Source organism: Struthio camelus, chromosome 4 (assembly GCF_040807025.1).
Source record: "Struthio camelus isolate bStrCam1 chromosome 4, bStrCam1.hap1, whole genome shotgun sequence".
NCBI classification, from domain to species: Eukaryota; Metazoa; Chordata; class Aves; order Struthioniformes; family Struthionidae; genus Struthio; species Struthio camelus.
Genome location: NC_090945.1, coordinates 34,893,949 through 34,907,104, shown reverse-complemented (window position 1 = coordinate 34,907,104; position 13,156 = coordinate 34,893,949). Strand labels below are relative to the sequence as shown.

Here is a 13,156-nt window from a genome sequence, read left to right as displayed (position 1 = left end):
TGAGTCACTAAGTAGAACGTGTTTGTTTTGCTGTAGACTTATATAACATTTCTTCAGTGGGACTGGATTTGCTTTGGTTATGAGAATGAGATCTAGGTACTCTAGGTAAACAATAGAAAAGCTTTTTAAAGTACTGCTTGAAGACCAAACTGTTACAAATGTTTTCATATTTGAAAGATATGAGTGTACAGTTCAGTACTTTTTTTAATCCATACAATTGTGTTTTTTCTCCCTCACTAAGTTCAGAATAGGGCCACAAAAAGTATTTAATGTGAAAGATCAAAAAAATCCCTTTCAGGGAGCTCATGGTATCCGGTAAGCATGTACAAAACCAGTGCTTTTGAAATATTGGACAAGGGAGAACGCTCCCTCCTGCTGTCTCTGTCACAAATGGACTTTTGTATAATCACTTACTACCCTGTCCTAATTTACCAGAGTATATTATTATGTTGCCACTTTTCATTAAAATTTTTTGCAGCAGCGTGAACAAATCTCACGTTTGGTCTTTTGCAATCCTTTGTCACAATAAAAAAAAAAAAGGGAAGAAAAGAAAGAATTTTTCTAATTTGGCTCAACAAGGACTGTTTTACACTTCTGCCTTCCCTCTGCCAATTCCAGCTGTTGGCATTCAAGGATCCAGGTATATAGGGAATAAGAAGAAACAGTCTTGGTAACCAAAGCTTTCAGGAGTTGGTAAGCTATGCAGGGAAATTTAAATGATCCATTTTCAAAATAAGGAAAAAGAATTCTTCTACCTCTTTTTATAAAAAGTTTACATCCCTGATTCATATTTCTGGTAGCGGCATTCTGCTGTAGTGTATCAGATATCTTTGCAAGATATACAAAATGATTTAGTACATTAGAGCTTTATCAGTATGAGTTTTATCAGGAGCGTTAGCCTGACTGTACAGATATAGCTAGTCAGTGTACAGGCGTGAGGCCTGACATGGGCATTGTATAGTTGCACCTGCAATCTTTTTGATCTAACTTTTTTATTTAGGAATATTATGAGGTCTGATCATTCCCCCTGCAGCTCTTGGTAAGAACTCATAGTGGAGAAGCTATTGCATGGACAGCAATGCTCATTCCTCCCTTGAAGGAGGAGGGGAGGGATACAAGGTGCAGCTGATATCAGTTTTTACTGGTATCTGCATCTGTTCTGCAAGTGCTTTGCTGGTGTGTTTTGCCAAGGCAGTTAAAGCGGCAAACTATATTTGGCATGGGTCTGGCCTAAGGCTTTCATTAGTTTAGCTTAAGCCCTTTTCAGAGTAACAGCAAAACTTTTAAAAAGGCCCTCCCATGCTGGAATAGGAGTACCCACATGGGGGAGTTACACTAGTATGACTGTAGGCATTGATTTAAGTCAATATGCTTTGACAAGTCTAACTTTGTTAGTCAAAAAAGGTTGTAGTAAAATCCAGATTCTGTGCCTGACTAAAAAACTACGGGATTTGTCTGTGCAGCTAGTACAAGAGGAGTGCTCTGTGTGTGCAGTGTGTGTGTTGGTAGTACCAGCAGTTTATAAACTAGCTCTGATGCAGCAAATTCCTAGCAGCTCTTCTCTCTGTTGAAGGCCCAAGCATACTGTGCTGCTGAAAGATAACAATGGGGGCAGGCTGCCTCAGGTCCTTGGTAACCATGGAACAACCACTTGCTTTTTATGATATATGCGACTAGTATCCCAAGAGGAAGGGTGTTTCCTCTCAGTTTATACACACTGGGCCAATGCCAGTTGGCATCCAAGCAAACTTTATAGTGGAACGTTCGTAACAAAAGTTCTTTCAGTGTAAGCCCCCTTTCTAATATGCTATTAATTTTTTCCTTTCTAAATAATTAACCAGCTGAAAAAAAAAAAAAAAAGCTGTTGGTTAGCATATCTGGATGTTGATTATGGAAAGCCAAACTGCTTGATTCCTTCTACCATGGAGAAACGCAGCTTGCAGAAAGAAGTTACTGTTATGTGACCTTTGGCTGGAGACATTGCTGTAACAGTTGAGTGGAGTATCTGGGCATGTATATTTGCTATGAAAATAAACATTGTACATTCCTGATTCCTTTTACACCCATGGCCTTATGGCACTAGCAGCAAAAAATAATACTTCATTTTATAATGTTTTGCCTGTTATTGTGCATCTGTTTGCCTTTTGAGTTGGGGGAGGGGGGACTGTCTCGCTCTCAGAGAGGTAAACGTCTGTTCCCAATAGGCATAGATCGAGAGAGATTTTTTTTCCGCCCTCGTACATAGTATAGTTAAGGCACTGGTGAGCTTACTTCGTTGTTAGACATCAGCTTCTCTTTCCCGCCACCACTGTCTAGCTTTATATGAAAAAGGATCACAAGGTCAATAGTCAGTGAGAGAAGTAGGTGTTGACCAGTAAGGAGCATCAAAGAAGGAGGCTATTTAAACAGGAATATGTTAATAGCAAGAGTAGACCTGCTGCTGATTTGTCTACCGTGTTAAGTTATTTGCTCAGAATTATTTTGGGTGAGGAGCTGTGGCTTGTCAGAGTATAGTGGTCTCTGATGCTGCACATCAGGTTTGGTGGACTTGATTGTTACTTGGATGGGCTATACTAAATTAAAGCTCCAATTCATCCAGAGATGACTAACTTTTCTATCAATCTGTTAACATTGCCAACTTTGGAAGAAATTTAAAAAGAAGTCTGGAAACTCTGTTTGAGCTCTGATGTCAGTTTTGAACGATTGTGGTGCAGACCCTCTTTTTTCCCAACTGAATGCTTGCTTGCTAGTAACTTTTTGCCTGCAGTGCTTGCAGTTTTCTGTCTGAAGTTTCTTTAGGATGCGCTGGCAGATTGTCTGCTCACTGGAGTAACTCCTTCCAGTTAATTGACATGGTGTGACATAAAATAGATATCAGTACAAATGAAGGAAGGCTGAAGCTCAAAATTCATTAATTTTTCCTATGCTGAGATTTATGTAGTACAGTGAAGAGGCTGAGCTTTTGAAGGGGTTGCCGTAATTCCTGTGTACGTGAGTTGTCATGATCAGTGAAGTCATGTGCAGTCCAGTTCTTCGCAGATTTTGTACTGTGCTAAATTGCTATGGGTTCATCTTGTTTACAAATTTATTTTTTATGGAGTGGAAAACAGGTGACTGATGGAATACACATTTCTGTTTTGGATGCTTTCTGAGGATAGCCAGCCTGAGAAAAGATACAGTAGAAATGTTGAGTAAAGAAACGATGAGTAAAAATGCTACCAATATATATTTCTGTGGTTTGTCTTTCTCCTACCTTCTGCGAGGAAGTAAGTAAAGATATTAAGAAAGTGAAGCAAGGAATTCTAGCATTGGTTTTGGCTTATTCTTCAGCGGTGCAGAGAGGGGAACAGCTTGATAATAGGTTGAGTTTGATAGAAAATTTCACAAGTAGGATTTCTGAACCTGCAAAGTGCACATTTTGAAAATATGTCCTTTCTTGGACTTACATAATGACTACCTAATCAGCTGAATTACAATACTTTTGTTTCCTACCTCATAGCAAGAATAGTATTTTAGCATAGGACAAGTCTTTCTGGAGGTTTTTATCACTTAGTTCCTGATCACAGGATGTTGATGTTTGCTGTGTCCTTATCAGTAAGAAATAACTGATAATAATTGGAAGAAATATTCTGAAGGAAATTCCAAATAGCAGGATACACATTACTGAGCTCTGGATATTTGAAAATAGTCTGTCTTTTATACTGAGGAGGAACGGTTCTAATGCTGTGATAAAACGAAGCCTATCTTCATAATAATGAGAAATCACAGTGAGAGGATGGATGGATGTTTAGCTGTATCAAGTCAGCAGCAAAGAATTTCACTTTTCCTTCGATCTTGTGATGATTCCACACTTAGTAGACTAACCATATTTGCTTGACAAATACCCCAAATTCCTGTTCTTATTTTAGGCGAACTGGGCAGTAAAACAGAGTGCAAACATTTAGGAAGGCAGTAGACTTAATGCCCTGGCAACTAGAGGATTAGAAGGAAACCCAGTGACCCTAAGACCCCCTGATGGTGAAGAGGCGGCAGCATCTGCTAGAGCTGTAACTAAACAAGTTCAACAGCAGGGGTTCTGAAATATTTCACTTCTGGAGTTAAACATGTCTGATATGCAATACTAGCCTGATTTCCTGTGAAGTTATGAATTGTTGTATGCTTAATATTCCCTCCTCTCCCGCTGCTAACCATCAAATATGGGAATGGATCATTTCTAAACATGGCTAAGTGTATTTTTGATACCCTGCTACCACTGACATTGGATAGGAAATGAGGCTACAAAGTGATGATTATGAGAGACATCCATCTCAGTTCAGTTAAATTACAAGGAGCATTAGGACCAGGTGAGATAGAGTAGTATCCCCTTACTAATTAGCCAAAGGATATTTGGGACATTAACCTTTATAAATTCATCTGACCTTTCACAGAGAGAGAATAACTAGATTAAGGGGAAGGGGATATGCAAGGGACAGAACTGAATTTTCTGGTACATGTTGTTGTTTAACTGATGTGTCTCTTTACAGATGAAATTCTAGCATTGAAAAATGGTATCTTGAGTATGTTTACAAGGGGAAAGTATTCGACAAGTGGCTGTAAAGGATCCTCTCTTTTTCTTCCCCCTTCTGCTAAGCCTCAGAAGAAGAAGGAGGAAAACCTTTCCAGTGTCCGATCTGTGGTTTGGTTATCAAGAGGAAGAGTTACTGGAAACGGCACATGGTGATTCATACAGGTTTAAAAAGTCATCAGTGTCCGCTCTGTCCATTTCGCTGTGCACGCAAGGACAATCTCAAATCACACATGAAGGTAAGGAGAGCGTTTACTGACAGTCTTGAATCATCTGTCACTTGAATCATCAGTCAAAAGATGATAATTTAACAAAGTTATTTCCATCACATTTGTAAGAACAGAATTTCCCTATCTGTACTATTAATGCTGTTTTTATTTAAATAAAGAGACTGTAAGAAGATGAAGAAATAACTTGATTTCCTTTGTTTGCCTCTCCATTTTATGCAATGTGGAAACTGCCTTGTGTTATGTCAACTTGTTGCAATGTAATGCAGCACAGGCTATCTGTAGTGGTTTTAGTTCTGGACCTGGAACTACAAGAAGCAGGGACTGTTAGCTGAGATGTGTCACCATGCAAACATAGCATTGCTGCTTTCAGGCCCCAACCTAGTATCTCTGTGTGGCATTGCCCTACACTAAATGGGCATGAACTCAGCCAGCGCTGACAGCGCTTGCTATAGACAGGCCTGCAGTTTTAACTTTAGGTTTCAGGCTCAGACTATAAGATGATGGTCTTTTGAAGGAAATTTAACATCTGTGGTAACATGGCAAAAATGGGAAAATGCAATGGAAAGAAACCCTTATCTGTTTAGCTGAAATAACTACAATGGTAGCAAGATGCAAAGGGCCCAGTCTTGCATACTGTAGAGCATGCTTGCTGAATTAGAAATGGTACTTGGCCTGTTAACGCATGCATAAAGAAGCTGAAGTGTTAGAAGTTTCCTTTGTTAATGCAATTCAGCTATTATGGTAGCAGTGATTTTTTTTTTTTTTGGTCTGTTTCAGACAAATGTCTATAACAGTACAGGACTGGTGTGGAGGGGGGCAAAAGTGTCTGTTCAGCTTTTAGATATGCTATTACAACATCTGAGATCACTAGACAGAAGTCTAACCTTGCTTACACCCGAGTAACTGTTCACTTAAGTATAAATCCAGATGATTCCACTGATCACAACAGCAGGGTGCTGCACTTCAGGTCCTGCTAGTCTGAAATCATCCCCCTCAAGTCTGAAGGCCCGTCCCTTAACTTCCCTAGTGTGCATCAATGCACTAGTCCCAGGCATCCTTGATGTATCATGCTAGTCCTTATCAGGTACAATTAGGTTTGGTATTTGCAGCTCTTTCTTTTAGCATTTGGTGTTCTGCTCTGACTACAGGGCTCAGATGGCCTTCCTGAGCAGAACTGCTGATATGAAAGAGTGGGAACAAAGTGTAATAAGAAAGGTTTTTGTTCTCAGTTGTTGACAGTCTGCGCAGAAGCATGCATCACCTGCAACCTTGCTGTTCCTTGGCAGAAGCCTGTTGTTGTCCCGTGCTTTCTGAAGGACATCCCTCTTATTCCCGGCAGGAATTCTTGGTCACTGCCTTTTGGGGATTATTATATTTACAGTTTGAGAGCCTATCCCTTCCTTTTTGGCAAGATGATTTCCATAGGAGGTCAGAGGTAGGATGTTGGAGAAAATTAGCACGGAGACAGTGGAAGAGCCCCTATCGAATTGATGGCTATCTGAAACCCTTGTGCTCTCTTCTGCCCACCTGCCATCAGCCCCTTCGTTTACTGACCCCATATAGTCTTAAAACAGGCCCTTTGTACAAACATGTAAGGTGATGTTCTTTAATTATTACCAAGTAGTGCTTTGTTTGACATGACACTACTGCATGGAGATCAGAGTGAGGCCCAAGCTACTTGATGTAATGGAAAAGGTTACAGTCTCCTTTATCCTCACTATGGAAGGTTAGATCTGTAGTCCCATCAGTCAAAACAGTCCAGTCTTGTGAGTCATGATGGGCACAGTGATCTTTGCTGGTAAAATTACTCCGTGTTTCGGGTGAAGGCGAATGTGTTATAAAACTAGTTGATGTGTTTTTACTTTTTCCTCCTTGCTGTACCAGTAGAGATGGGTGCAAAGAAGCACAGCAAGTGTAAGAATCCAGAAGATAACATTTTACCTTCATTTCAGTGGGTGCGATATGTTTTCTCATTTGAGTAGGCATGTCATAAAAGCATTTTATATCAGACCAAAATTGACGCAAAGTAAAAGTGCATACATATTAGCAGGTGAATGAGGTGGGGGCTGTGTTAATCACTGTGACAGTGTCAGATATGACTTGAATTTCCTGTGGTAGTAATATAAATGAATACCAGGATTAAAAACAAAAAATATCAGATTTCTTTTCTAACTGTATAAAAAAGTGTTGCTTTTAAATCTATATGTAAAAAAAAAAAAAAAAGTATGAGCTTATAAAACTGAAACGTGTAAGCCAGCAGTATTCAAGATGGAATAAATACCCATCAGAAATAGCACAGCAAAGCTAAGATTTTCCTGGGATGCAGCATCCTGGTTATGTCAGTTAGAGGTTTCACATCTCTTTGTTGTCCCAGGATCCTTTGGGAACTACCTTATCTCCTTCCTGGCCGGCAACCCATGAAGTCAGAGCTGTCTCTAGCCCTCCACCCCTCTCTCCCTCCCCATGAGTCAACAGTGGCTGCAGATGAAGACGTGTTTGTTTTTCAAAAACAAAATGCTACTCAAAATTATGGTATTAGGTTGGTATTGTTCATCATTATTAGCCAATTTTTACTCTGGGACATTATCGCAAGCCAATTTTTTTTCCTTTATACCCCTCTTCAGTTTTCAGGTTTTACATTCCGTTGATCAGGATGACAGACAAAACCTGCTGAGGTGTTTTGTCCAGCTGCAGTCTCCAAAATCTAGAAGTGTTGTCTTTGTTTCCTCCCAGGCATCGTAGCTCTAAGCTGGGGTACCTCCTCTTTCTTCTAAGTTCTTGTAGGCATTTTCCATTGAAAGTGAGAGTTTGGAAGTTTGATTTCCATTGGTGATTTATGTGTATGTTTGTATGGGACTTTCTTATTGTGTATATTTTTAGGTTAATAAATAATAACCGTAATATATAAGTAATGTGTAATTTTATGTTAATTATGGTGTGTCAAGCTCATTGGCCCAGAATACAACATTGCCAACGTTTTGGTGTCTTGTCCCCTGCTAGAGAAAATCTTACTACAGAGAGGGCTGGAATCAGTCCAGCCTTGTCCATGTTCAGATCTACATGCGCTGCCCTGTGCACTGCCCTACTGCTCCGTGGTGATGAAGCTTTCCTGCAGTAAGGGCACTTTGCCAGGACCAGCTCTTGACTGGAGGCAAGGAAGTGAAAGGCAAGAAGGGAAGTGGAAGGAAAATACCCACGCAGACATGCAGTGAACAAGGGAGACTGAGAATGCTGCCTTTTAAGGCATACAGTGTTATCTATAATTGTTATATGGCATTTAGCTTCCACAGTGATAGGCACCTTAGAAAAATCCTAAAATAGACATGGTTCAGAATTTTATTAGTCTGTTCTGCAGACGAATTATAACACTTGCATAACCACAGGTTTTGGCCCTTTTCCCCAGAAATCCTTGTCTAGCATCTCAGCACTTAATTCTGGTATCAAAGCATGGTTTCCAAGGGCTCTGAGAATATTGAAAATGAAGCTGAACAAAATGAATAGGTAACTGAGAGAAGTGTCTTGTCCAGGCAGGCAGCAAGGTTGTTCTCGAGTCCTTCTCTCTATTTATCTAAACACATATTCAGTTGGAATACGTTGTTTCCTCCTTGAGAGGACGAATATTTTATGGATGACTTCTGAAGCAGCAGAACGCAGCAGAAAGGGGTAGTGTAATTCAGCAGGATGTTTTCAGACTTTTCTGTTTTTCCTGGTAGGCAGGTAGGGATTAAATATTAAATTTACCTCCGAGCACTACCACAAGCATCAGTCAGATTTTGGCCAATTGGTATCTTTGGATCATGCACATATCATCCTGAGCAATTGGTGGAAGGATAGGCTGTGAGATCATAGAGCTATGTTCCAAGAAAGCAACAGGATATTAGTCTGAGCACTTGGAAGGGGGAACGGGGAAGAGGAGCATATGGCCAAAAACAATATCTATAAATGTTCCTTGTGCTGCTATACAGACATAATGCAGAAATGGGTGAACTAGCTCTTCCAGCAGTGGAAGAGAAGCTTGGCATAGTCAATGCTTACTGAGGCAGGATGGTATGACAGAAAATGAAGAAATGCAAGATGAAGTTTAACACAGAAGGTAGACGTAGGGGCACACAAGTGATGTGTTGCTCAACCACAGACTCTTTATGCTTCTCCTCTTTTAAAAGAGGGACCATGTAGTGACATCTTAGATTAATGCTCCTGTGTAGTATTAAGAGGGTTATGATCAGCCTCCTGGTTAGAGAGAGGCTATTAATTACATGATAGAATAAGAAAAGGCCCTGAAGAACATAGCCAGGTGCTCAGTAGCCCTTAGTGATTTGCTTTTCCCTCTTTCTTCCTCTGCTGAAGTCTGTCAGAAAACTGAATGAGCGTTCACAATCCCTTCTGGTGAAGCACAGAATAGGTTATTTTTAAAACATCTTTACCATATTGAGGGAAGGAGATTGGTTGTGTTTCATGGGAGGGTTTTTGTTTAGTTTTGTATGAACTAACCTTAAAAAGCAGTGGGAGGCTCCTGTGACTCCATTACCTCACCTCAGTGGACGGGAGATAATACAAACTTGTACAGCTTTCAACAAGTGAATATCTGTGCCCTGAGTCGTAGATACATGCAAGTGACTTCAAATACCTGCTTTTTAGACTGGTCACTTTTTACATATGAGACAAGGTTAAGACAGGAAATGCACTGATGCCCTGAAGCCTCTAAAGATACCATTTTTTGGAATGTCTAGTCCAGCCTTGCAAATAAGCTTTTTTTCCTTCACTTTTAAGCAAACCAAGGAAACAGTTTCAAGAAGAAAATACTGTATAAATGATGTTTGTGTCCTGAGGGGAAGGATCATAGCACTATAGTACTACACTTCTGCAGGTGCAGTATTTTAAAAATGAGGGAGCTTGTCAGAAAAGAGCACTAAATGAAAAGGCAGAGAGCATACATTAGATGCAAGATGGAGACCTGTCAAATATATCCAAATGTGGTCTTAGAAGAGGACATTTTACTAAAAGAAATAAAAAAAAAAAAAATCAGAAAAACTAAGCGTGGAGGGAAGTGTGGCTAAACTGCCATGCTATAGTAATTGCTTAAACAAATTAGATACCCCTCACGAAAATTGTAATCCACTTCAAACAAAAAGAAAAACCTATAGTAGGTAAGAAGTGGCAATTAGGTCACAGAAAGTAAGCGGAGTGAGTAACCAGAAGCAAATATAACGTGTTCACCCCGTCCACCTTATATTCTAATGTTGTTTAAAGATGAAAGTTCTTAGAAAAACATCTGTTCTTATTCTAAGGAAGTGCAAAAAACCTGTTGAATCCCACAAAAGAAGGTGAACACCAATCCTTCTCTTCCTGGGCCTCGTAGCTGGAGTGGAGAAGTCTGTGCGAGTAACATTACCCCAACTTTAAGGAAGGGGACAAGAGAAGATCTACTCACCAGTACTACAGACTTGCAGAAGGGCTGGCCCGTGCCACTGTTTCCCTCCCCTAACCCCTCCTCATTATACAGTGCTAAGTGGAGTCGCACACATTTGTAACTGTGGTACACCTGTAGATATCAGTGTACAGCCCATCACTTAAACTGGTTGGTAGCTCAGCAGGGATGTTGCTTTTAAGTATGAAAAGGTAATTTGACAAACTGCATGTGATAACAGAAAAGTTAGTGTGTTAAATGAAAAATCTAACAGAAAGAATGCGATGATGTGAATGATGTGATATGATAGAGACACGTGGCTGCTGTAAAAGAAAATCATGTGTCCGTCTGCTAAGATGTTTTGAGCGTGACAGGAAAGCCATGTACTTAAGAATCAGTTGAAATTTAATTGGCCTTTAAAAAAAGCCTTTGGCAAAACTTCTCATTAAGGAGCTGCCAAATAAATTAAGCAATGCAAAGTACTATGGCAAATTAGAAATTCACCAAAAGACAGTAAAACAAAGAGTAGGAAGGCATTGGCAATTTTAAGCATGACAAAAGGCTAGCAGAGGGGTGTTCCATTACTAAGAATGGAAATTGTGTATTTTAACAAATGTGATCTTCACAAAAGGTGACTATGAGGTAACAGAATTGCAAACCACAAATTTTTATTTACATGAATCAAGATTAGAAAAAAAGAAGCTTGAGAGGGAATGAAAAAAGTTTGGCTGATAGATCAGCGCGGTGGCAAATAAAGTTATTGTTGACAAATACAAGGTAGGGCACCTTGGAAAGAACAGTTTAAACTGATGCGCCTAGCTATATTTAATATAATGAACTGTTAACTACTCTGGGAAGATATCTGGATATCATCGAAGACAAATCAGTGAAAATGTTTTCTTGGCATGTGCAGCAGTGGTTAAAAAGTACAGTAGATATTTGAATGTCTGTAGAATGGAACAAAAATAACACTGAAAATATCACAATACTATTATATAAATACATGGTGTGCTTCCACCTAGGATATGTTATTTGGTTCTGGTCATTGTACATCAAAAAGATGTATCGGAATTAGGAGGGATTTAAAAAAAAGGATAATGAAAATGATTGGTGGGACAAGTACTCCCTTTGAAGAAGGAAACTGAAAAGAGTGGGACTGCCAAGTCTAGAAAGGAGATGTGGTCGTAATAGTGTCTGTGATAGAGAAGACAAATTGAACTGCTTCTTTTTTCTTTTTTGTAATGTGAGAATGAGGAGGCAGCAAGCAAAACTGAAAGAAGCAAAAAAAAAATTTTTTTTATCCAATAGATAATTTGTCCCCAAATCTTCAAACTGGTGCTGAAGTTTGTAAGTGGTGTGTAGCTCCGTTGAAACTTATTGTGTACTTCATATCAGGCATGTGTGGAAAAAAAACATAGAAACCACAAAATTATCTTTTGAGGCTGGGAAGACTGTAGGATAAAATAAAGATGATGCAAGTACTTTGCACGGTCAAGGAGAATATCCTCAGCTACATGAAATAGGCTTAGAAGCTAAAACTTCTTCATGCTTTTCAGTGTGAGCCAACAATAGTTTTATGGGATTTTGGAAGAACTTTTCTCTATGAACAGGTTATTGCAGCATAATTCGGAGAGATGCAGATTTAGCAGGATCAGGGCTTTGATGGGTATTTCGGGGAAATCCTGTCAGCTGCCCACTTGTCTCCTCCTGCGTGTGGCTCTTGCTGTCATGGGGGAATAGGAGCTGAGTCAGGGTACTATGGCTGTCCTTGCAAAAGGTTATCCTTCCATCCTTGCAGTAGCCCTTATACCAGCAGTAGAAGCCTAGTTGACTCTTAAAGAGGACATCCGTTAGTTTGGGCAGCATTAGCACGGTGTGAGGGCTGTTCCCTGCCTCAACGAGGAAGGAGGCAGCTTTCTGAAGCGTAACTTTGTGCGGCTTAGATCTGCCGTGTGGCCCTCTGCATGGCTTGCCAGGGCTTCTTGCTGTTTTTTCTACGGCAAGAAGCTGCTGCCTTGACTATTCCTTCTGAGTACCCTAGATTGAAGATGCTTGGCTCTTTCAGATGCTGTTGAATAAGAAAAAAGAGAATGTTTTTCTTTAAAAGGACTTTAATTCTAAGCTTATATTTCTAAAAGTCTTCATATTTGTAAGCATTATTATTTATTCTTGACAATTAAAAAATAATAGTCTTATGGTGGGACTAGAGCCAGTATGTTGGGGGTTAAATGTTGGACTTGATGGTATTTCATACATTATTTATGTAGGTCTAAAATTGTGCCTTTTAAAACTTTGAATCTTTCTTTTTGAATTCTGTCATTCTTTGGCTGAAAGTTATAAACATACTTTTCTAATGAGAAGTCCATTGGTGACATTGCTATTGTCTTTGGACAGGAGAGAAATCCAGATCAGATGAATCAGTCCTCCCTATTCTCATTCATTCTCAAAAGATACTGCAAAGGTGGTGTGCCATGCTCCTGGGAAGAGAAGGTGGGCTCCCACACAGACCTTGCCACTTGACTGAAGCAATGACAGCCTTTGGAAGCCTACTGATGATTGTGATATGGGGTGTCTGGAAGAAGTGGTTAAATATGTAGGTAGGGAAACATTGACTGGTGGAGATCCTGGAGAGAAACCCTGGCACACAGAGCGTCAGTGGGTGTAAGAGATAAAGTTGCCATGGTGAGGTGGCTTGCTACCATTAGTACTCCTCAGTGCTCTTCATGAAGAAAATTGCTTACATGCTGCCGTGCCTACAGACCATCTTGTTTCGAGTAGCGTGGATAGATAACCTTATTGGCATTTTCATTGTAATGTGTTAATACTTAGAATTTATGGTGTGGCTATTCATGTGCAAGGTTGTTGCATTAAAACTGTCTTAGGTTAGCATTAGCTTTTGATTTTTGTTGTTGTTGTTGTCAGTTACAATTTCAAGATTCCAGAATTACTTTGTCT

General features: G+C 39.8%; 1 protein-coding gene across 7 annotated transcripts in view; it reads left to right on the top strand.

Moving 5' to 3' along the window:
- ZNF827 (zinc finger protein 827) overlaps nt 1-13,156 on the top strand; it is a 108,306-nt gene that overhangs the window by 27,377 nt on the left and 67,773 nt on the right. For 6 of the 7 annotated variants that reach the window (XR_011140947.1, XM_068942212.1, XM_068942211.1 and 3 more), the window contains one exon: nt 4,631-4,803. Coding sequence is in view for 6 of the 7 variants with exons in the window: in XM_068942212.1 (XP_068798313.1) it covers nt 4,631-4,803 (173 nt within the window). In the remaining variant the exon portion in view is untranslated. The remainder of the gene's footprint in view (nt 1-4,630; nt 4,804-13,156) is intronic. The other variant, XM_068942213.1, reaches the window with a different exon arrangement.